This window comes from Eretmochelys imbricata, chromosome 15 (genome assembly GCF_965152235.1).
Source record: "Eretmochelys imbricata isolate rEreImb1 chromosome 15, rEreImb1.hap1, whole genome shotgun sequence".
In the NCBI taxonomy this organism is placed as follows: Eukaryota; Metazoa; Chordata; order Testudines; family Cheloniidae; genus Eretmochelys; species Eretmochelys imbricata.
This window is the reverse complement of record NC_135586.1, coordinates 550,549-573,558: the sequence shown is the minus strand read 5'-3', so window position 1 is coordinate 573,558 and position 23,010 is coordinate 550,549. Positions and strand designations below refer to the sequence as shown.

Here is a 23,010-nt window from a genome sequence, read left to right as displayed (position 1 = left end):
AGGTCCTGGCTCCGCATTTACTGGCTTTGCCAATACTGGAGCGATTTGACTCCAGCTCTCCCCCATTAGCCTGGGCGCCCACCCACCTCTGTTACACAGCCCTCCTCACCACAGTCTGAGTGAGGGCCTCTCAACCAGCCACCTATTCCTCCCACAGGAGGAGGTAGAATTACCTCCAGTTACACACTGGGATGCTAAGGGACTAGCTTGAGGTTACACAGGATGTCCATGACAGAGCAGCATTTGAACCCAGGCCTCCACAGGCATCTGTCTGACTGCAGGGCAGCAGGGTTTCAGGCATGTCCTGAGCTGGGTGAGAGGGCGGGGGCAGCCCTATCATAGAATCATAGAATATCAGGGTTGGAAGGGACCCCAGAAGGTCATCTAGTCCAACCCCCTGCTCGAAGCAGGACCAATTCCCAGTTAAATCATCCCAGCCAGGGCTTTGTCAAGCCTGACCTTAAAAACCTCTAAGGAAGGAGATTCTACCACCTCCCTAGGTAACGCCCTACACCAACACAGCTCCCACAGAGCAGGTGCACCAGGCATAGCACAGAGCACAGCAGGAAGTTTGGTGCAGCCCATGGGATGATGGCCAGGCCTTGCTCCCAAATGACCCCAGCCCGATCCGACTGACACCAGACCCACCAGCTTTCCAAGGGCCTGTCCTCCCAGCAGAGGGACTCAGCGCTGCAGCAACTCCAAGAGTGGGGGTTTCAGTTTGGTCCAGTCGCATGTCAACAAGCTGAAGAGGCAGCCGCCAACTGGCCCACTCCCCTCCACTGATTTCACATGCCCGGAGCGCACAGCCAGCAGCTTGGGGAGTGATTGGGGAGCAGGAGGGCTTGGCTGGACCCTTTGGGCTCTTCATCACCTGTGTTCAGCTCCCACCACATGGGGAGAGACAAAGCCTGCACTAGCTGAGCTAGCCCTCCCTACCCACAGGCCTGCTTGGGGCCTCCAAGCCTCCCCACCGGGCCCTGGGGCACAGGACAAGGGCACACGCGTCCAGCAGGCAGCGCCATGGGAGCCAGTGGAGGCGTTACTGGGTACCAGGGTCAGGAAGCAGGACTGCCCCCAAAGGGGAGATGCTGGCTGGCTGGCCGGCCAGCTCCTGGAAGGGAGGCTGGGCAAGGCTGTCCCCGAAGAGGCGACTCCAATGCTCGAGTGAGCTGGGGGCTGGAAGGGTCCCATGCAGAAGAGGTAACTGGGGAAGTAGGGCATGTGGGGACCACGTCAGCACCTCTGTCCCAGGGAGACAGAGGGTGGTTTCTTAGTACATGGCGCATGGTTAACTGCCCACCACCCTGTGGTCAGAGCTGTCCGTGCAGGGTGACCCAGCGAGCCAGCCGCTGTCACCAGCCCTCACACTGTGCACGCAGGGGCACATCACCTCCTCCCCACACCACATGGGTCCCCATGGCAGGAAAGTAACACAGCCACATCAGAGAAGCCGCAGGGACAGGAGGACACTTCAGCCCCTAGCACTCCAGTGAGCTGATACCAACTCACGCTGTAGCTGCCTTGGGCAATGGACTTCATTCACTGGCACAGCTCAGAGGCAGTTACCCTGGCAAGCAGCGCTTGTTAGTCTACAGCCCCAGAGGCCAACAAGGCTGGCTCCTCGTGGGCGGTCTGCCCCACACCTGCAGGATTCAGTTCTCCAGGCCACCAGGGCAGTTCAAAACCAGCGACTGGCTCATGCCAGCTGACTCCGGCTAAGGGACTGTTTAATCATGGTGCAGATGTTCAGGCTGAGGCCAGACTCCAGGACCCTGTGAAGTGGAGGGGTCCCAGAACTGCAATTAAACAGGCCCCCCAGCCCACCCCGCAAGCCTGAGTCAGTTATCACAGGCAATATGCTGGCATCTAATTGCAGTGACACATACCCATAGTCTACAGCTCTTAGAGAGGGGTCAGCTGCTGTGACTCCAGCTGGCAAGGAGCATGGGCCCAGGGCTCCCTTCAGAGGAGCAGGATATGTTCTAGTAGGTCAGCAGGGAGAAAGAGCACCCGACCCCTCTCCTGAAACCCACAGCCCAAGCAGCTCCCCTCTGCAGCCTCCCATGCCACAGCGTCAGACAATAACAGGGAAGGTCATTCCAGGCCAAAGTCATGGTTTTAAAATAATTATGCAAACTTATTCCAAAACTCTGCTTCCCTTGAACAAAACAAGCCCCCCCCCCCCCCACAGAGCTGCACAGGATGCTCCCTTATTCTCTGTCTCTCCCCCCCACCCTCCCCCAAGCCCAGTAGCTGCTCCCTTCTGCCAGGTAGTTAATGGGATTAGCTGTCTCACCTTCGGTCAGATGTTTGGAAGGCTGCATTATGGCACGCTCCTCCAAGTGCCTAGTACCACTACGCAACAGGCCTGTGAAGAGCATGCCAGTGCCACGCTGAGCGCACCCCAGGCTTTCTGCAGGAGAGAGGAGTCAAGGAGCGGGAGGTGCTGGGGATTGGTCACTGGATACAGAGCCTGTGCTCTAGCCTGCTGGGCCCAAGACAGCACAGGCTGGAAATCGTTGCCATCTGATGGTTGTTTGGCAGCCTGCATGAAGTGAGTTTTGTGGCATCTCAGTCCAGGTCCTAGTGAGAGGAGTCACAAGGCATCCCTCCCACAACCATGAGTTGGCAGGCTCAGCAGAGACTAGGAAGGAGCGGGTGGAAGGACAGCCTAGGGCCCAGACGGGGACTCCGGAGACTGGGTTCAATTCTTTGCTTTGCATGAGCTGGGACAAGTCATCGCTCCACGTTGCTTCCCCAACTGCAAGCTAGGAAACATACTGGCCCCCTTCTCCACCCTTCCCTTTGGCTCCACAAGCTCTCTGGGGCAGGGGCTGTGTCTTGCATTGGGTATGTACAGCGCCAAGCACAATGTGGTCCTGATCTTGGGGGGCACCCTAGGTGCTACTGGAATACAAGCAACAAGACTAAATTCCCCGTTATGGGGGACAGCACAGAGGGATAAACAGCCATTCAGTGTAGCACCTTTCACCAACACTAAATCTACTCTGGAAAAGCTCTGCAAGACAGGCATGAGGACCAGGGCAGAGCAAAGGTTAGACCCTTGAAACTCTGCAATCAGGCTGCCACTTCAGAACACCCCTGCGCCTCACTGCTCTTTGCTGATGCTGACTGCACACCCAATAAGACACCGCCAGAAGACATATGGCCCAAAGCAGGCAGGTAGAGCTCCCTACCCCAGCAGATCAGCACTGCTTCTGGGGCGGGCACAGCAGGGACCCTGTATTGCTTTGCAACCCTGAACCAACCTCAAGCCTATCAGAACAAAGAAGCATTGTGCAGCATCTCCTGGGTCGCTCCCCCTTGGCGCCAGGTGACTGGCTAACCTCTCTCAGAGGTACACAAAGGGCTGTTCAGTCCACATTGGGGCACAGCAACGGGGGAGCTTGGCTGTTTCAGCTCACTCCACACACAGCTGGGAGCTCTGCTCAGCTAGTGAGCATAGAGCTTCATCCCATGAGCTCTGTGACTTCAGCCATCCATCCAGAGGGGGGCGCTGTGACCATGACCCAGCCCAGGGCCCTGCTGATGGGCCCCTGAAACAGCAGCAGATGGCATCACTGATCCAAGTGGGGCATCTATGGGAGATGAAGGGTCAACCCCAGAGATGGCAGGTGACCCTTGCTCCCAGCTGCCATTCGAGCCCACCTGGCCCAGCTTGGGGATTCGGCCCAGCTATCCAGGTCAGCTGGCCCCCCAACACCCAATGAAGTCCAGGGGTGAGGAGTGTGCTCAGGGGGTTAGGCCCTGTCTGCTGAGCTGGAACAAGCTCAAATAAGGGGGTTGCAGGGTCCAGATCTATCTAACATGAGAAGGAACCCACCATACGGTGTCAGGACGGTGGGCGGGGAGGGAGGGAGGACTTGGCAGCTGCTGCCGAACGCTCTGTGAGCTGGGCCCCTCGGGAGGCTCAGGTGTCCCCCGAAGGTGGCTGGCACAGCTGTGCGCACGCAGGGATTCCTGCCTTTGCGTCTGCTTCTCCATGGCCAACGGCACGGCCATGACCTGACTCCGCAACACCAGCACGTCAGCACATGGCTCCTGAACCATGCAGAACCGCCCCGATGGGACAGGGCCACAGGTTTAACGTTCCACATGCGCATCAGTATTTTGCTGGACCAGGAGGATACAGCACATGCTGCCCAAGCCACCAGCCTTGGGGGTCCCAAAGTTCCCCACACATCCCATTCTGATACCAGCTGACGTTCAGGGACTGTCGAGAGCCGTCACCCTCCAGCGAAGTCGCCTCCCCTCTGCTCTAGAAGCTACCCTACACATGGATGCAGCGGATGGAAGCCTAGATTACAGGGCAGCAGCTCTGGAACCCCCCTACAGAAGAGCCCCTCCAGCTAAACCATTAGCCTCTGACCCGGGCTAACTTGCCTGCGAGTGCTCCTTACCATGCATAATGCCAGCTCCCCACTGCCAGCCCTTCGCAACATGGCAGCCACACAGGAGGAAGGGAGCCACCTCTATTAGAATTCTCTTAAAAAGCATTCATTTGTGGGGGAGGGGAGCTCTGTTCCTGGAAAGAACTAAGGGTCCTTGCACAGCCCTGACTCCATGGGGATGGGCACATGAAAAGGGACAGGTCAGTGTGACCTGGCAGCTGGTTGGTTGGATGGTTTAAGAATCAGCCTTTGCCCTGACTCCGTGCCAGCACCCGCACAAGGATTCCCCCCGCCTCCAAGAGGGATTACACTACCCAGAGCCAAGCTTCCCTTTACAAGCTAGGGCAATCCCCTCTCACCAAGATGTGCTGGAATGGCAGAGGAGCCTGTCCATAAAATGCTGCCATGCACCAGCCCAGGGTCCTGTATTGCTGCTCCCACAGCATGTGGCAGAGGCAGCAGCTCCTTCCCTGAGGAGTAAGCCCCTCACACCCCCACAAAAGACACTGACTAAAGGAGCACCATGAGGATAGGTGGGAAGCATCTCCAGAGATCCTAAAGGCTGCAGGCGGGGATCTGAAGGGGAGAACACGATGAAGCCCAAATATCCCCCATCTCAAAAAGCAAAGACCCCGTGAGTTGTTCCCAACTATTTGGATTACTGCATCCTAGCCCCGGAAACTAACACAAATAGCTTTGGATTGACTTCAGTCCTTTCGCACCCACAATCCCAGCAAGTCAGGACCAGCAAGTCAGAAACACAGGGCCAAGGCTGTGCCAAAGGGAGGGCCAAGGACCAGGAAAGCAAAGCATTAGCTGAAGCGGATTAACAGAAACAGAAACCAGTTATTGGAATTCAACGACATGCCACAAGCAGAGAAAGCTCCCTGTATGGAAACAGGAACTGCATGCGAGAATGCCATCAGTCATGAGCAGGGGATGCAGGAGAGGCACAAGAGCCCTAAGACAGGTTTCAGAGTAACAGCCGTGTTAGTCTGTCTTTGCAAAAAGAAAAGGAGTACTTGTGGCACCTTAGAGACTAACCAATTTATTTGAGCATGAGCTTTCGTGAGCTACAGCTCACTTCATCGGATGCATACCGTGGAAATACACACAGAGATCATGAAACAATACCTCCTCCCACCCCACTCTCCTGCTGGTAATAGCTTATCTAAAGTGATCATCAAGTTGGGCCATTTCCAGCACAAATCCAGGTTTTCTCACCCCCCCCCATCCCTATACACACACAAACTCTCTCCTCCTGCTGGTAATAGCTCATCCAAAGTGACCACTCTCCCTACAATGTGCATGGTAATCAAGGTGGGCCATTTCCAGCACAAATCCAGGCTCTCTCACCCCCCCCTTTTCCCGGGGACGGACACACAAACTCTCTCTCCTGCTGGCAATAGCTCATTCAAACTGACCACTCTCCAAGTTTAAATCCAAGTTTAACCAGATCCATAAACCAAGTTTAAATCCAAGTTTAACCAGATCCATAAACCTGGAAATCCTGGGCGCCCCATCATCTCAGGCATTGGCACCCTGACAGCAGGATTGTCTGGTTATGTAGACTCCCTCCTCAGGCCCTACGCTACCAGCACTCCCAGCTACCTTCGAGACACCACTGACTTCCTGAGGAAACTTCAATCCATCAGTGATCTTCCTGATAACACCATCCTGGCCACTATGGATGTAGAAGCCCTCTACACCAACATTCCACACAAAGATGGACTACAAGCCGTCAAGAACACTATCCCCGATAATGTCACGGCTAACCTGGTGGCTGAACTTTGTGACTTTGTCCTCACTCACAACTATTTCACACTTGAGGACAATGTATACCTTCAGGGGACAATGTATACTGCTGTGGGTACCCGCATGGCCCCACAGTATGCCAACATTTTTATGGCTGATTTAGAACAACGCTTCCTCAGCTCTCGTCCCCTAAAGCCCCTACTCTACTTGCGCTATATTGATGACATCTTCATCATCTGGACCCATGGAAAAGAAGCCCTTGAGGAATTCCACCATATTTTCAACAACTTCCATCCCACCATCAACCTCAGCCTGGTCCAGTCCACACAAGAGATCCACTTCCTGGAAACTACAGTGCTAACAAACAATGGTCATATAAATACCACCTTATACTGGAAACCTACTGACCGCTATTCCTACCTACATGCCTCCAGCTTTCACCCTGACCACACCACACGATCCATCGTCTACAGCCAAGCTCTGCGATACAATCGCATTTGCTCCAACCCCTCAGACAGAGACAAACACCTACAAGATCTCTATCAAGCATTCTTACAACTACAATACCCACCTGCGGAAGTGAAGAAACAGATTGATAGAGCCAGAAGAGTTCCCAGAAGTCACCTACTACAGGACAGGCCTAACAAAGAAAATAACAGAACGCCACTAGCCGTCACCTTCAGCCCCCCAACTAAAACCCCTCCAACGCATTATTAAGGATCTACAACCTATCCTGAAGGATGACCCAACACGCTCACAAATCTTGGGAGACAGGCCAGTCCTTGCCTACAGACAGCCCCCCAACCTGAAGCAAATACTCACCAACAACCACATACCGCACAACAGAACCACTAACCCAGGAACCTATCCTTGCAACAAAGCCCGTTGCCAACTGTGCCCACATATCTATTCAGGGGCACCATCACAGGGCCTAATAACATCAGCCACACTATCAGAGGCTCGTTCACCTGCACATCCACCAATGTGATATATGCCAACATGTGCCAGCAATGCCCCTCTGCCATTTACATTGGTCAAACTGGACAGTCTCTACGTAAAAGAATAAATGGACACAAATCAGATGTCAAGAATTATAACATTCATAAACCAGTTGGAGAACACTTCAATCTCTCTGGTCATGCAATCACAGACATGAAGGTCGCTATCTTAAAACAAAAAAACTTCAAATCCAGACTCCAGCGAGAAACTGCTGAATTGGAATTCATTTGCAAATTGGATACTATTAATTTAGGCTTAAATAGAGACTGGGAGTGGCTAAGTCATTATGCAAGGTAGCCTATTTCCCCTTGTTTTTTCCTACCCCCCCCCCCAGACGTTCTGGTTAAACTTGGATTTAAACTTGGAGAGTGGTCAGTTTGGATGAGCTATTGCCAGCAGGAGAGTGAGTTTGTGTGTGTGTGTGTCTCCCTGGGAAAAAAGGGGGGGGGGGGTGAGAAAGCCTGGATTTGTGCAGGAAATGGCCCACCTTGATTACCATGCACATTGTAGGGAGAGTGGTCACTTTGGATAAGCTATTACCAGCAGGAGAGTGAGTTTGTGTGTGTGGTTTTTGGAAGGGGGTGAGGGGTGAGAGAACCTGGATTTGTGCAGGAAATGGCCCACCTTGATTATCATACACATTGTGAAGAGAGTTGTCACTTTGGATGGGCTATTACCAGCAGGAGAGTGAGTTTGTGTGGGGGGGGGCGGAGGGTGAGAAAACCTGGATTTGTGCTGGAAATGGCCCAACTTGATGATCACTTTAGATAAGCTATTACCAGCAGGAGAGTGGGGTGGGAGGAGGTATTGTTTCATGATCTCTGTGTGTATATAATGTCTGCTGCAGTTTCCACGGTATGCATCCGATGAAGTGAGCTGTAGCTCACGAAAGCTCATGCTCAAATAAATTGGTTAGTCTCTAAGGTGCCACAAGTACTCCTTTTCTTTTTAAGAGCCCTAAGACTGTTCTGAGCAGGAGTGTCGCTGATCAGATCACCTGGAGGGGGAATTGTATAGCCCAGAGCCAGTGACAAATCTCCTGCCCCCCTGTGTTAGGCATGCCAGTTCCCATGGTCCTGGTGAGGGTAAGGGAACTCAAAATCCTGGCTGTAGCATCTCCCAGAGGAGGTGATGCCTCACACTGCCTGATCCAGCACAAGGCACTTCTAATTCCCTTGGCTCCAGCTAGCAGAACTTTTGGAACTGCCCATGCACCTTCCAGGTACGTCACAGCCACCTGCAAAGACACTCCTTGACGGCTGGCTGATTCTGATTGGGGTTTCAATCCTTGAGGGGGCCATTTAGGGATGGGGGAAAAATTGGGGATTGGTCCTGCTTTGAGCAGGGGGTTGGACTAGATGACCTCCTGAGGTCCCTTCCAACCCTGATATTCTATGATTCATACAACTCAGCAGCCTCGATCACAGTCTCAGACCGAAAGATCTTTGGTGCAGCTGGTACAGCGCTGAGCCCACTGATGGCCAGAGGCCAGGCTCAAGGACAGTTTTAAACAATGAGTTAACACCCTCCTACAGGCACACAATCACAGCAGCATTGCACCAGGATTCCCTTTACAAGAGGAAAAGGATCGAATGGGCTTCTGCTAAGAAAAAAAAAAAAAAAAAGGTCATGAGACACCTTCTCCCCCCCCCCCCCCATTACTACATCAAGGCTGATGTGTGGGTATTAGGCATGCCTTTACTGCTCAAGAGGACACCTATACCTCCATTTTACAGATGGGGAAACAGGCATACAGCAGTGATTTTCACAAGCCAGTGAATCTGTGGCAGAACATGGACGAGAACCTGAGGGTCCCAGCTCTACCCACTAGACTCCACTGCCTGGCATTTTAGAGAACTTTACACTCATGTTCAGAGTTCTAAGGAATAACTCGCACAAAGGGGTGAAACAACCTTACGAGACACCCAAGCTGCTGACTGTGCCAAGCTAGATGGGCCCTCTCGCTGACCCACTATCAACCCCATCAGCAGCAACGGTGCACAAAACAAATGGGCTACTAGCGGCACAAAACAAATGGGCTACTAGCGGCTCATCTCATGCCCACAAATTACAAGGGTGCCAATCACAGGTAGCTACGCAGCCAGCTAGAGGAACATGTTGTAGTTTCCACTCCTGCCCCAAATGAGGTCACAGCTAACACATCCGGCCCGGCTCACTTTCTCTGGGTGTCGCCATAGAAATAACTCTGGAAGCAACCATGCTGCAAAACCGGATTCCAATTAGAGTGGGGGAGACAGAGCACATTCCTTACAGTTCTACAGCCCAGTCAGGGCCATTCCATCTCTACAAGAGGTGGGGCCCGCAGCCTGCAACACTCCGCCATGAGCGAGGTCACAGTGCATGCCGGGATACGGCGTGCATCTCTGCTAAACAGGAGAGAATCCAGCCTGTTCTATACAAACTCAGTGCAGCCTTTGGGCTCCCAGCAAGCTGTCACTGCTGCCCCTCAGCCGGGCAAAGTTTGAGCAGCTCCTAAAGAAAGCCGAGTCAGAGTTAAGCAGCCAGACTTCCTAGTGGTAGATCAGCTGCAGGAGTTGGGGGGAGGGGGGTTCAGCCAGGGAGCCGGCTCATGGAATCTTTCTTCTGCAGTTGGGAGCCCTGACAGTCCGCTTCCCCGTTACTGCAGCCCTTCTGGATCACTTCAAATAACCTCTGGCTCTTACAACAGCCACAGATGTTCTGTTCCCCTCACAGAAAGTGAGCACCTATGGGAACCAGAAGATAGGACAGTTTCCCCAATTACTCTATGGCCAAAAATGCACAACCATCTAGTGTTCGGAATTCAAAACAGGTCTCAAGGTAACCAGAAGCTGCCATCACTGGATGGAAGGGGAACACTCAGGCCTTGAAATTATTTAACATTTAACAGAAGCCTCCTCTATTCTCAGCTTCCTCCCACAGGGCCTATACTTTACTGTTAAGACCCTCCCTGAGCTCGCTCCATCTTCACATGTAGGAGCCACCTCCTCTGTTCCTGCAGAGTCCCACCCCCTAGGGCGAGAATGCCTTCTCCTTCACAGCCTGTGAAGATCTCCCAGCTTCTCCCTCTCCATCTTTTCAAGGCTCGGCCCTTCTTTGCATTGCAACTTGGGAGCACTGTCCGCACAATAACACCAGCCACAACAGAGCTACCACTGAAGCTTCACTAAGTCTCACATATCCCTTAAATCATTTGCAAGGAAGGACGGGATCTAATGGTTAAAGCACAGGTCTGGGGTCAGGTGCCTAGGATGTATGCCTGGTTCTGTAATCTTGGGCACGTTAAACCATCCATTTGCACAGTTGTCAGAAGGAATACAACCTCACAGGGGCAACGTGTGGCTTAGTCCATCAGTGTTTATAAAGGTTTCAGAGTGGCAGCCATGTTAGTCTGTATTTGCAAAAAGAAAAGGAGGACTTGTGGCATCTTAGAGACAAATTTATTTGAGCATAAGCTTTCGTGAGCTACAGCTCACTTCATCGGATGCATTCAGTGGAAAATACAGTGAGGAGATTTATATACACAGAGAACATGAAACAATGGGTGTTACAATACACACTGTAAGGACAGTGATCACTTAAGATGAGCTATTACCAGCAGGAGAGCTGGGGGGGGAGGGAGAAAACCTGTTGTAGTGATCAAGGTGGGCCATTTCCAGCAGTTGACAAGAATGTGTGAGGAACAGTTGGGGGGGGGAAGGGAATAAACATAGAATCATAGAATATCAGGGTTGGAAGGGACCTCAGGAGGTCATCTAGTCCAACCTCCTGCTCAAAGCAGGACCAATCCCCAATTAAATTATCCCAGCCAGGGCTTTGTCAAGCCTGACCTTAAAAACTTCTAAGGAAGGAGATTCTACCACCTCCCTAGGTAATGCATTCCAGTTTTTCACCACCCTTCTAGTGAAAAAGTTTTTCCTAATATCCAACCTAAACCTCCCCCACTGCAACTTGAGACCATTACTCCTTGTCCTGTCCTCTTCTACCACTGAGAATAGTCTAGAACCATCCTCTGGAACCACCTCTCAGGTAGTTGAAAGCAGCTATCAAATCCCCCCTCATTCTTCTCTTCTGCAGACTAAACAATCCCAGTTCCCTCAGCCTCTCCTCATAACTCATGTGTTCCAGACCCCTAATCATTTTTGTTGCCCTTCGCTGGACTCTCTCCAATTTATCCACATCCTTCTTGTAGTGTGGGGCCTAAAACTGGACACTGTACTCCAGATGAGGCCTCACCAACGTCGAATAGAGGGGAACGATCACGTCCCTCGATCTGCTCGCTATGCCCCTACTTATACATCCCAAAATGCCATTGGCCTTCTTGGCAACAAGGGACACTGCTGACTCATATCCAGCTTCTCGTCCACTGTCACCCCTAGGTCCTTTTCCGCAGAACTGCTGCCTAGCCATTCGGTCCCTAGTCTGTAGCTGTGCATTGGGTTCTTCCGTCCTAAGTGCAGGACTCTGCACTTATCCTTATTGAACCTCATCAGATTTCTTTTGGCCCAATCCTCCAATTTGTCTAGGTCCCTCTGTATCCTATCTACCACTCCTCCCAGTTTAGTATCATCCGCAAATTTGCTGAGGGTGCAATCCACACCATCCTCCAGATCATTTATGAAGATATTGAACAAAACCAGCCCCAGGACCGACCCCGGGGCACTCCACTTGATACTGGCTGCCAACTAGACATGGAGCCATTGATCACTATCCGTTGAGCCCGACAATCTAGCCAACTTTCTACCCACCTTATAGTGCATTCAGCCAGCCCATACTTCTTTAACTTGCTGACAAGAATACTGTGGGAGACAGTGTCAAAAGCTTTGCTAAAGTCAAGAAACAATACATCCACTGCTTTCCCTTCATCCACAGAACCAGTAATCTCATCATAGAAGGCGATTAGATCAGTCAGGCATGACCTTCCCTTGGTGAATCCATGCTGACTGTTCCTGATCACTTTCCTCTCACGTAAGTGCTTCAGGATTGATTCCTTGAGGACCTGCTCCATGATTCCATGGGGAAATAGTTTTACTTTGTGTAATGACCCATCCACTCCCAGTCTCTATTCAAGCCTAAGTTAATTGTATCCAGTTTGCAAATTAATTCCAATTCAGCAGTCTCTCGGAGGAATCTGTTTTTCAAGTTTTTTTTGTTGAAGAATTGCTACTTTTAGTCTGTAATGGAGTGACCAGAGAGATTGAAGTGTTCTTCAACTGGTTTTTGAACATTATAATTCTTGACTTCTGATTTGTGTCCACTTATTCTTTTACGTAGAGACTGTCCAGTTTGACCAATGTACATGGCAGAGGGGCATTGCTGGCACATGATGGCATATGTCACATTGGTAGATGTGCAGGTGAACGAGCCTCTGATAGTGTGGCTGATGTGATTAGGCCCTGTGATGGTGTCCCCTGAATAGATATGTGGGCACAGTTGGCAACAGGCTTTGTTGCAAGGATAGGTTCCTGGGTTAGTGGTTCTGTTGTGTGGTTGCTGGCGAGTATTTGCTTCAGGTTGGGGGGCGGTCTGTAAGCAAGGACTGGTCTGTCTCCCAAGATCTGTGAGTGTGATGGGTCGTCCTTCACGATAGGTTGTAGATCCTTGATGATGCGTTGGAGGGGTTTTAGTTGGGGGCTGAAGGTGATGGCTAGTGGTGTTCTGTTATTTTCTTTGTTGGGCCTGTCCTGCAGTAGGTGACTTCTGGGTACTCTTCCGGCTCTGTCAATCTGTTTCTTCACTTCAGCAGCTGGATATTGTAGTTGTAAGAATGCTTGATAGAGATCTTGTAGGTGTTTGTCTGAGGGGTTGGAGCAAATGCGGTTGTATCGTAGAGCTTGGCAGTAGACAATAGATCGGGTGGTGTGGTCTGGGTGAAAGCTGGAGGCATGTAGGAAGGAATAGCGGTCAGTAGGTTTCCGGTAGAGGGTGGTGTTTATGTGACCTTCGCTTATTAGCACAGTAGTGTCCAGGAAGTGGATCTCTTGTGTGGACTGGGCCAGGCTGAGGTTGATGGTGGGATGGAAATTGTTGAAATCATGGCGGAATTTCTCAAGGGCTTCTTTTCCATGGGTCCAGATGAAGATGTCATCAGTGTAGCGCAAGTAGAGTAGGGGCTTTAGGGGACGAGTGCTGAGGAAGCGTTGTTCTAAGTCAGCCATAAAAATGTTGGCATACTGTGGGGCCATGTGGGTACCCATAGCAGTACCGCTGATTTGAAGGTATACATTGTCCCCAAATGTGAAGTAGTTATGGGTAAGGACAAAGTCACAAAGTTCAGCCACCAGGTTAGCCGTGACATTATCGGGGATACTGTTCCTGACGGCTTGTAGTCCATCTTTGTGTGGAATGTTGGTGTAGAGGGCTTCTACATCCATAGTGGCCAGGATGGTGTTTTCAGGAAGATCACCGATGGATTCGCAAAAAGAAAAGGAGTACTTGTGGCACCTTAGAGACTAACCAATTTATTTGAGCATGAGCTTTCATGAGCTACAGCTCAGATGAAGTGAGCTGTAGCTCACGAAAGCTCATGCTCAAATAAATTGGTTAGTCTCTAAGGTGCCACAAGTACTTTTCTTTTCTTTTTGCGAATATAGACTAACACGGCTGTTACTCTGAAACCTGTCACCCATGGATTGTAGTTTCCTCAGGAAGTCAGTGGTGTCTCGAAGATAGCTTGGAGTGCTGGTAGCGCAGGGCCTGAGGAGGGAGTCTACATAGCCAGACAATCCTGCTGTCAGGGTGCCAATGCCTGAGATGATGGGGTGTCCAGGACTTCCATATTTATGGATCTTGGGTAGCAGATAAAATACCTGAGGTCGGGGTTCCAGGGGTGTGTCTGTGCGGATTTGATCTTGTGCTTTTTCAGGGAGTTTCTTGAGCAAATGGTGTAGTTTCTTTTGGTAACCCTCAGTGGGATCAGAGGGTAATGGCTTGTAGAAAGTGGTGTTGGAGAGCTGCCTAGCAGCCTCCTGTTCATATTCTGACCTATTCATGATGACGACGGCACATCCTTTGTCATCCTTTTTGATTATGATGTCAGAGTTGTTTCTGAGGCTGTGGATGGCATTGTGTTCTGCCATCCACAGCCTCACAGGTTATGGGGCAAGTGATGCTGCTTTTCCACAATTTCAGCCCGTGCACGTCAGCGGAAGCACTCTATGTGGAAGTCCAGTCTGCTGTTTCAACCTTCAGGAGGAGTCCACCCAGAATCCTTCTTTTTGTAGTCTTGGTAGCAAGGTCTCTGTAGGTTAGTATGTTGTTCAGAGGTGTGTTGGAAATAGGCCTTGAGCCGGAGATGTTGAAAATAGGATTCTAGGTCACCACAGAACTGTATCATGCTCGTGGGGGTGGAGGGGCAGAAGGAGAGGCCCCGAGATAGCCCAGCAGAAGAATCTGTCCTAAGAGTAAAGTTGGATAGTGTTTATAAAGAGGCTTGGAATTCCTCAGACTGACGGAACTGGGCAAAGCATTATCAGGTGCAAAGACAAGCACAACATTGCTAGATCTAAAAATTCAGTTGAGGTGTGGTTACCACCACCCTAAAGCTCACTCCATCACACCACAGGGGCCACCGTGTTACATCCTTATGCCAGCCAGCAACAGCAGCCAGCCTTCAGGAAAGGCAGAGCCTCCTGGATGCTTTACATGTTGACCATAAACGTTAAACATCAATCCACTGGATGGCACTGGCAGTGAGTGAGCCAACAGGTGACTGAGCTATCGATTCCTAGAAATCAGTGCACAGCTGTGTACTCTCCCAGCTACCCCAACTGCATCCACACACCCCTACAAAACGCCGGACGCAATATCTTTCAGTCTTTGTTAAAGGACATTAGTGACACGACCCCACTGCATCAGAGAAAGCATTCAGGGACCTGGATTCTAACTCCCGACTCCTACTGACTCACTTGTGTGACTTCAGGCAAGACACAATGTCTATGCCCTAGCTCTCCACACCCCTCGTGCAGCACTGCCAGCCTTAAGCACTCAAAAGTCAGGAGATTTTAAAAATAGCACATTTGTGGGGTTTTTGTGTCTTCTGCTTTTGAAGCTTCCCCACAATCACAAAGCCTAGAGCAGGGGTGTCAACTCGCGGCCGCGGGCCATCTGCGGCTCACAAAACTCCCCAGTGTGGCCCATGGGGCTCCAGCAGTTTTGGGGCCAGGTCTCTCCCTTGGCCCCACCTGATGCCCCCACTGCTCGCTCCACTGGCTGCTAGCCCCTCCTTGCAGCCCTGGGGCAGGGCTGTGTTTCTGTGTGCTGCCCCCGCCCCGAGCACCCCTGTTGCCAATGGGAAGCTGCGGGGGCGGTGCCTGGGAGCAGTAGCATACGGAGACTCCCCCCCGGCCTTGGAGCCCCAGGTAAGCGCTGCATCCCCCAACCCCTCCCAGAGCCTGCACCCCCTTCCCACACACACCCTCCCGCTCCTAAACTCCCTCCCAGACCCTGCACCCGTCCCCGCTCCTCCCCTTCTAGAGCCTGCACCCCCACCCCAGAGCCTGCACCCAGCACCCAAACTCCCTCCCAGAGCTCGCACCCCAGACTCCCTCCCAGAGCCCAACCTCTCACCCCTTCTGCACCCAAACTCCCTCCCAGAGCCTGCACCCCAATCCCCTACCCCAGACCACCTCCCCCACCCGAACTCCCTCCCAGAACCTTGGACAGGTGGGAGACGGAGGGGGGGTGGGGTGGGTTCTGGGCAGCTTGAGTGACATTATTGGCTTGCTGGGAGGATTTGCTGGCACTGGCCCTAAGATAAATTGAGTTTGAGACCCCTGGCCTAGAGACTTTTAAAAAACAAAAGCTGAGATTCTCAGGTGATCACCTGACCCCAGAAGCAGGGGATTTAAGAAAAACACCAAGTGTCACAAGAGCTGGCAAAACACTGCTCATGTGATGCATGTGATTCTACCAGCCCTACAGGAGTGTCAAGGCGCCAGTCGTGTTTGCAGAGTAGGTGAAAGGTGCTACAAAAGGGCAAAGTATTATTAGTTATTTCTGCTATGTCAGAAATGAGAGACTGTCCCCTCCTGGAAAACAGCAGGGTAACATGTGGGCTCCTTCAGCAAGATGGAGCGATCTACTCAGTCCTTTTAAGGCAAGTAAAGCAGCTAGTTACCCAGACCCAAGTAGTAAGGAACATAGCCAAGGAAACGCTAGTAGAGGGATTCTCAGGAAACCACTGCCAAGATGTTGTGGGTAGGAACTGACCCTCACAGTGCAACTATCCATGCAGGAGTGCCAGCTCCAAGACAGAGGAAGTGACTTGCATCCTTTCTGAGCAGGATCCTTTGACTGAAAGAGCTGCCCTGAAAGGCCAAGTACAAGCCAACTCCAGACCCCCTAAAGGTAGTGCCCCTAACATACAACTTCTAAGTACACAGCATGGGGGTCACAACAGGCTGGTTTCACGGCATCTGTGTGTTAGGCATGCTCTCTCCCAAGGCAGGTCCTGGGAGGCTCCCATAGACTGGGAGTTGCACTGAATTTCCCCTGAATGAGGGGCTGCATCGATACAAGGTACAGCTCACGTAGACTGCATGCCTTAGTGCATGACTGTCAGGCTTGATTCAAGCTCTATATTAGAGGACTAAGGGGGGGCTGCATAGTAGAACTGCAGGGGCCTCGCTCTGATCACTCAAACTCTCCAGTACAGAGCTCAAATCAGGTACCCACAATCAGCCTCTTTCCATCTCCCATCTGGGTGCTGGGATTGAAAGCACCTATTACACCACCACAAGACCAGTGTCGCATTCATCCCTACAGCATGTTTCCCCACAAGTTAGTGCTTTGTCCAGTCTAGTTTTAAAACATCCCAACAGCTGGGGATTCCACCCCTTCCTCTGGGCAATCAGCCAAGCTCATTCAGCCCCCTGATCTTTTATTTGGTGCTTCCCAAACTCCCTTCAGTTCATCAGTCTCTTTTCTAGAAACAATGTGCTTAGAAGCAAATAATCATCCAAGAGCAGCTGAACTGTGCAGAAGGGCTGTCCCCTTCCTGCTCGGGGACGTGATGCCATAGATTGGAGACACGTGCTCAAAGTACAGACACTGTAGTACGGTATCTAGAAAAACTCTGCAGATGCACACTGCAGAGTTAATAGGATCAATGCTTCCTCCAATGCACTCTTCATGGATGTTTTACTTCCCCATTTTATAAGCCAGGGCTGCCAAGAACAGCTTGCTGGCTGTGAAGCTGTGATCATGGCAACCAAGGGCTGTCTGCCCCACACACCTTTTGTGTCCCACTCTCCCTCTTGTCCAGGATATGATGAAGCAAGGCAGGAAAGTTAGCAGGTTTGCACCCAGTTGGTCCTGGGATTGTGCTCTGATTTGAGACAAACTCCTGAGAGCCCTCCCCCTCTCCAATAAAGCCAGGACAATCTTTGAGAAACAAGACAGCCCAGACCCTCTCTGCTACCCAGAGCGCAGGAGCTCCTGACTCCACTCTGCTGGCAAGGAAGCTGACGGGTGGGGTTCACTCTCTTCCACTCCTCCCCAAATACCAGAAGTGGTTGTTTATTCCCCTGGCTCTCACTTATCTCCTGTTATGTGCTCCAGACTCTTTTCTTTGCAGACATTTGTATGTGCTTTCATCACCCAGAGAAAGTTCCCACAAACCTTGGTGCCAAGCCCCTTCCCCTGGAGCCTGTGCCAACCTCGCACCCAGGCCTTTCCGAGGTTAGACCCTGCCAGACATAAGCCACCCTCCCACTCTTCAGTTACATGTCCATCCATCCGTCCCCCCCAACTTCCTCCTGGCCACTTACCTCCCTCACACTTCCCAGGGTTACATGGCCTCCAGTCAGACATGAGCTCCCCACCCCCAAACAGGTCACCCCCTTCCTAAGAAACCCTCACAGTTACACCCCCACAACAGCATCTGCCTCTGCCAAGAGGGGGTAACACCCTCCCCCTTGCCCATCACGAGCAGGAACAGAGGGAACCTCAGTTTCCCAAACCCAGGCCAGAGCCAGACTCCCCCAGGAGAGGGCTTCTCCCTACTGACCAAAGGGGAACAGGCTCAGGGGGGGTGCTGGCCACAGGGCCATGCAGGCAGTATGCAGTGGAGTTTCTCGGGGGTGCTGGCAGGCTTGGGGTCCCTGTGTGGAAGCAGCAAGGCTCACCCAGAGCCACCCCAGGACAATGCTGAGGGCAGCGTGCGGGTCCTACTGGGGTCCAGGAAGGCGTTCCCCGCAGGAGTCTCCCCAGGGCAGAGGATGAGCAGGGTGTAGGGCCCCCGGGGGGGCAGAACGGGGTCTCTCCCCGGGCCAGCGCTCACTGCCCCGCAGCCTTTGGCAGTCTGCAGAGGAGGGTCGGGGGGGGGGGTGCCAGAACCGGGGGTGGGGGCTCTTCCGCGGCTGCTCCTCGCCTGCCAACGCTTCCGTGAGGGGGGGGGGGGGGGGAGGACGCTGCCCCTCCCCCCATGCAGTGGGCTGTAGCCCACGGAAGCTTATGCCCAAGTCAATGGGCTCGTCTCTAAGGCGCCACGAGTCCTCCTGTCCTTTTTCCGGGTACAGCCTGACACGGCTGCTCCTCGGAGGCCTCCCCCAACGACAGCCAAGTAAAAAGTGGGGGGCCATGGCCCCCTGCCTCCGGCAACGGCGCCCCCCTTCCACACAGCTGTCAGCGCCCCCTCGGCCCCGGCAGGCCGGGGGGTAGGGGGGGCCCGGGGGGCCCGGGGTGGGGGGGAGCCCGGCCGGGGGGGCCCCGACAGGCTGGGGGGGGCCCGACAGGCCGGGCGGGGGGGGGGGCCCGGGGCGGGGTCCCGACAGGCCGGGGGGTAGGGGGGGCTCGGGGGGGGGCCCGACAGGCCGGGGGGTAGGGGGGGCTCGGGGGGGGGTCCCGGCAGGCCGGGGGGGGGGGGCCGGCACTCACGGCCCCTCGGCGCTCTGGCTGCCCACGATGAAGCCGAACTTGTCCACGCGCCGCTCCCCGCCGTTGGCCTCGGAGTCGGAGCCCAGCGAGCTCAGCTCGTCCCCGGCGCCCGCCGCCCCTGGGGCCCCGGCCAGGCTCTCGCGGCTCCCGGGCGCGCCCGGCCCGCTCACCCCGCGGCTCTTCGCCATCCCGCCGCGGCCCCGGCCTGCGCGGCCCGGGAGAGGCCGCCGGCCCCGCCCCGCCCATCGGCGCCAAGGGGGCGGGCTCGCCTGGCCGCCCGGCACCCGCCTCCTCAGCCGCTACCGGCCAGTAGGCGACCAAGGCTCGCCTCTGCCGGACTCTGATTGGTCCCTCTCAGAGGGACCCGCACCAATCGCTCACTGGGGGGGTGTCAATCAACGAACCTCCATCCCCGCTCCGTCAGCCCGCGGCCGACCAGGCTCCTGCGGCTGCCCGCGAGCGGGGGGGGGGCGCGAGAGGAGGCGCGTGGGCTGGAGGGGCCGGGGACAGCTGGGGGGGCGCGTGGGCTGGAGGGGCCGGGGACAGCTGGGGGGGCGCGTGGGCCGGGGACAGCTGGGGGGGCGCGTGGGCTGGAGGGGCCGGGGACAGCTGGGGGGGCGCGTGGGCCGGGGACAGCTGGGGGGGCGCGTGGGCTGGAGGGGCCGGGGACAGCTGGGGGGCAGGGGCCCCTGCAGAAAAGCTTCTCTCATCCCCCACTGAAATGCAGCCACCTCTGGGGTGGGACGCGGCAGGTGTTTAACAGCAGGGGATGGGACTGCCGGGGGAAGGGAGCCGCCAGCTGAAACTGGAGGCGGCAAGGGGGAGGAGGTGATTCCTTGGGTCAGGTGGTTTTGGGTCAGACCCAGTGGCCTCACTCCTTTCCTTTCAGAAGTAGCATTTTACAAGCAAATACATTCTGAAAAGGAAACCCCTGGAAACCAGCCCCACCCTACGCTTAGTAGCTGAGCCCTGAATTCCAGGCTCTGACCTGCACTCTGCCATGAATGGTGATGGGGAAATGATTAGGAGTCAGGATACCCGGATGCTGCCCTTCACCACTAACTGTGCCATGAGTTCGTTCTAATACCCGTTCGCCTGGCTAGACTGTTGAGAGGCTAAATGAGTATTGGGGTTTGGAACATGCTGTGAAATACTCGGAGGAAAGGCCCTGTTCATCTCTAAGGTGCCACAAGTCTTCCTTTTGTTTTTGCGGCTACAGAGTAACACGGCTGCTCCTCTGAAACCTGACATGATGTTGTCTCTAGGCAGCCTGAGCTGCGGCCTTGGCAGGTGAAGACCTGAGGCTAGTTCAGCACTCCAGTTGGAACATAAAACATCAGTCGGGGAAGGGGAACTTGAGATTTCACTGTCTGCAGTTTTAGCCTTTGAGGGGTTGACAGACAATACCTCATCCTGTGGCAACCCCTTTAATCAGTTCAGAAATGCCATTCACAGCCCAGGCCCCCTAAACTGGCAGGATTTACTGCTGTCTGAACACGGGAGTGAAGGTAGTACAAGGGCAATCAGGGGGTGGAGCCAGAGGAATTCCTACTTCTCCCCCCAAAAAAGCAGAAGTTCCAACAACTACATAGTCAAAGTAGGGCAGGGAAGGAAAGGGATGGAAGCAGGGATGTGTTAAGGAGAAACAATGCCTAGATCCAAAATCTTATGGCATTCTTGAGAGACTCTTCCTTTCACCTTATCCCCAGTGGACTCATGTCTTGTTCCTGAGTCCCAGTGGACTCATGTCTTGTTCCTCAATATTCCTCCTCGTCCCAAGTAAGGAAAGCTCAACTTGCCTACCCCAAGAAGCCTCTGGAATCCTGGTCCTCCCCGACTGATACCTTGCTGCCTGGAGGCCAGGCCTCTTGTGAGAACTGCTGGACAAAGATTCACTCCTGGCTAGGATCAAAGTTCAGCAGGTCCTTTAAAGATTTACAGTCGTTGATACAGAATAAAGTCCTTGTTTGTGTTCAGAGTATCCTCCTCTAGAGCAGTTCTTCTAGGGCTGATTAAAAAGATACACACAAATGATCAGGGAGTGGCTATGTACCATGTGCTCTCATTGGATGCCAGCCTGAGGGCCTCCAGGGAAAAGGCTGCAAACTAATGGCTTAGATGAATTCATGTCAGTCTATGAAGTTGAGTTTTTTGGTACCAGCCCTGGAGCCCCCAGAGTCATGCAGCAGAGCAAGTCCCTCCTCTACCCTGCCACACCCTGGTCTCCAGGGACTACCCCTGCATATGAGAAGTCAGTTCAATTTCTATGACATTTTGATCCTCTCAGACTACCACTCAACTGCTAATTAGTATCCACTGGGGGTTTTCCATTCACACAGGCCCAGGCCTATTACACAGCTCCCCTCTTTCTCACAGCTCCCAAGTCAGGCAAGGGGGAGGACAGCGCTGAGTGCTCTCTTTCCCCCACACCCAGGCCAGGGGAGGCAGATTGCCTGATACTGGAGCTCCCATGTACACCCTCCTTGCTCTGGGGCTGGTGCAGGTGGAGCCCTGTAAGCACAGATCAGAGCTGCAGCCAGCTGCTAGTGCCCTCTCCTCCCCCCATAAATCAAGTACCTGGCAGGGGATGCGATGGCTGGGGCAGAAGTGTCCTCTTACTATTCCCAGACTTTGAGTCAGGCCGTTCCCCTCCTCTCAGTGGGGCCAGCGACAGTGGCTGGCTGGGAGCCAGCCAGGGACGTAGCTGTGTGGGGCTGCAGAGGCTCCCCAATGTTTTGTTCAATATCTTCATAAATGATCTGGAGGATGGTGTGGATTGCACTCTCAGCAAATTTGCGGATGATACTAAACTGGGAGGAGTGGTAGATACTCTGGAGGGCAGGGATAGGATACAGAGGGACCTAGACAAATTGGAGGATTGGGCCAAAAGAAATCTGATGAGGTTCAATAAGGATAAGTGCAGAGTCCTGCACTTAGGACGGAAGAACCCAATGCACAGCTACAGACTAGGGACCGAATGGCTAGGCAGCAGTTCTGCGGAAAAGGACCTAGGGGTGACAGTGGACGAGAAGCTGGATATGAGCCAGCAGTGTGCCCTTGTTGCCAAGAAGGCCAATGGCATTTTGGGATGTATAAGTAGGGGCATAGCAAGCAGATTGAGGGACGTGATCGCCCCCTCTATTCGACATTGGTGAGGCCTCATCTGGAGTACTGTGTCCAGTTTTGGGCCCCACACTACAAGAAGGATGTGGATAAATTGGAGAGAGTCCAGCGAAGGGCAACAAAAATGATTAGGGGTCTGGAACACATGATTTATGAGGAGAGGCTGAGGGAACTGGGATTGTTTAGTCTGCAGAAGAGAAGAATGAGGGGGGATTTGATAGCTGTTTTCAACTACCTGAGAGGTAGTTCCAGGGAGGATGGTTCTAGACTATTCTCAGTGGTGGAAGAGGACAGGACAAGGAGTAATGGTCTCAAGTTGCAGTGGGGGAGGTTTAGGTTGGATATTAGGAAAAGCTTTTTCATTAGGAGGGTGGTGAAACACTGAAATGCGTTGCCTAGGGAGGTGGTGGAATCTCCTTCCTTAGAAGTTTTTAAGGTCAGGCTTGACAAAGCCATGGCTGGGATGATTTAATTGGGTATGGGTCCTGCTTTTGAGCAGGGGGTTGGACTAGATGACCTCCTGAGGTCCCTTCCAACCCTCATATTCTATGATTCTATGATTCAATGCCCCGGTGTAGGAGTTACGTGGCCTGCTCAGGGGGCACGGCTGGGGCTGGCTGCGAAACACTGCCGTGAATGATTCACAAGGTGCAAGGCAGTGGAGAATCAGTGCCTGGGACCAGATCTGGACAGGGAACTTACAAATTCAAGGAACTTTCCATTTCCGGGACTAAGTGCAGGAATCAGAGAGTGAAAGTCTCTGGCCAGTGCGATACAGGCGGTCAGAAATGATCAGAACGGTCCCTTCTGGTCTTGGAATCTCTATAAGTAAACCACCACC

General features: G+C 53.3%; 1 protein-coding gene across 3 annotated transcripts in view; it reads right to left on the bottom strand.

The window, feature by feature from the left end:
* TBC1D10A (TBC1 domain family member 10A) overlaps positions 1 to 19,267 on the bottom strand; it is a 52,504-nt gene extending 33,237 nt beyond the window's left edge. The window contains exon 1 of one of the 3 annotated variants that reach the window (XM_077835049.1): positions 19,047 to 19,267. In XM_077835049.1, the coding sequence (XP_077691175.1) occupies positions 19,047 to 19,234 (188 nt within the window). In that variant the 5' untranslated portion in view covers positions 19,235 to 19,267. Of the gene's footprint in view, positions 1 to 11,917; positions 12,296 to 13,978; positions 14,526 to 19,046 lie in introns of those variants that run through there. The other 2 variants (XM_077835050.1, XM_077835048.1) reach the window with 2 other exon arrangements.
* Positions 19,268 to 23,010: the final 3,743 nt, after the last annotated feature.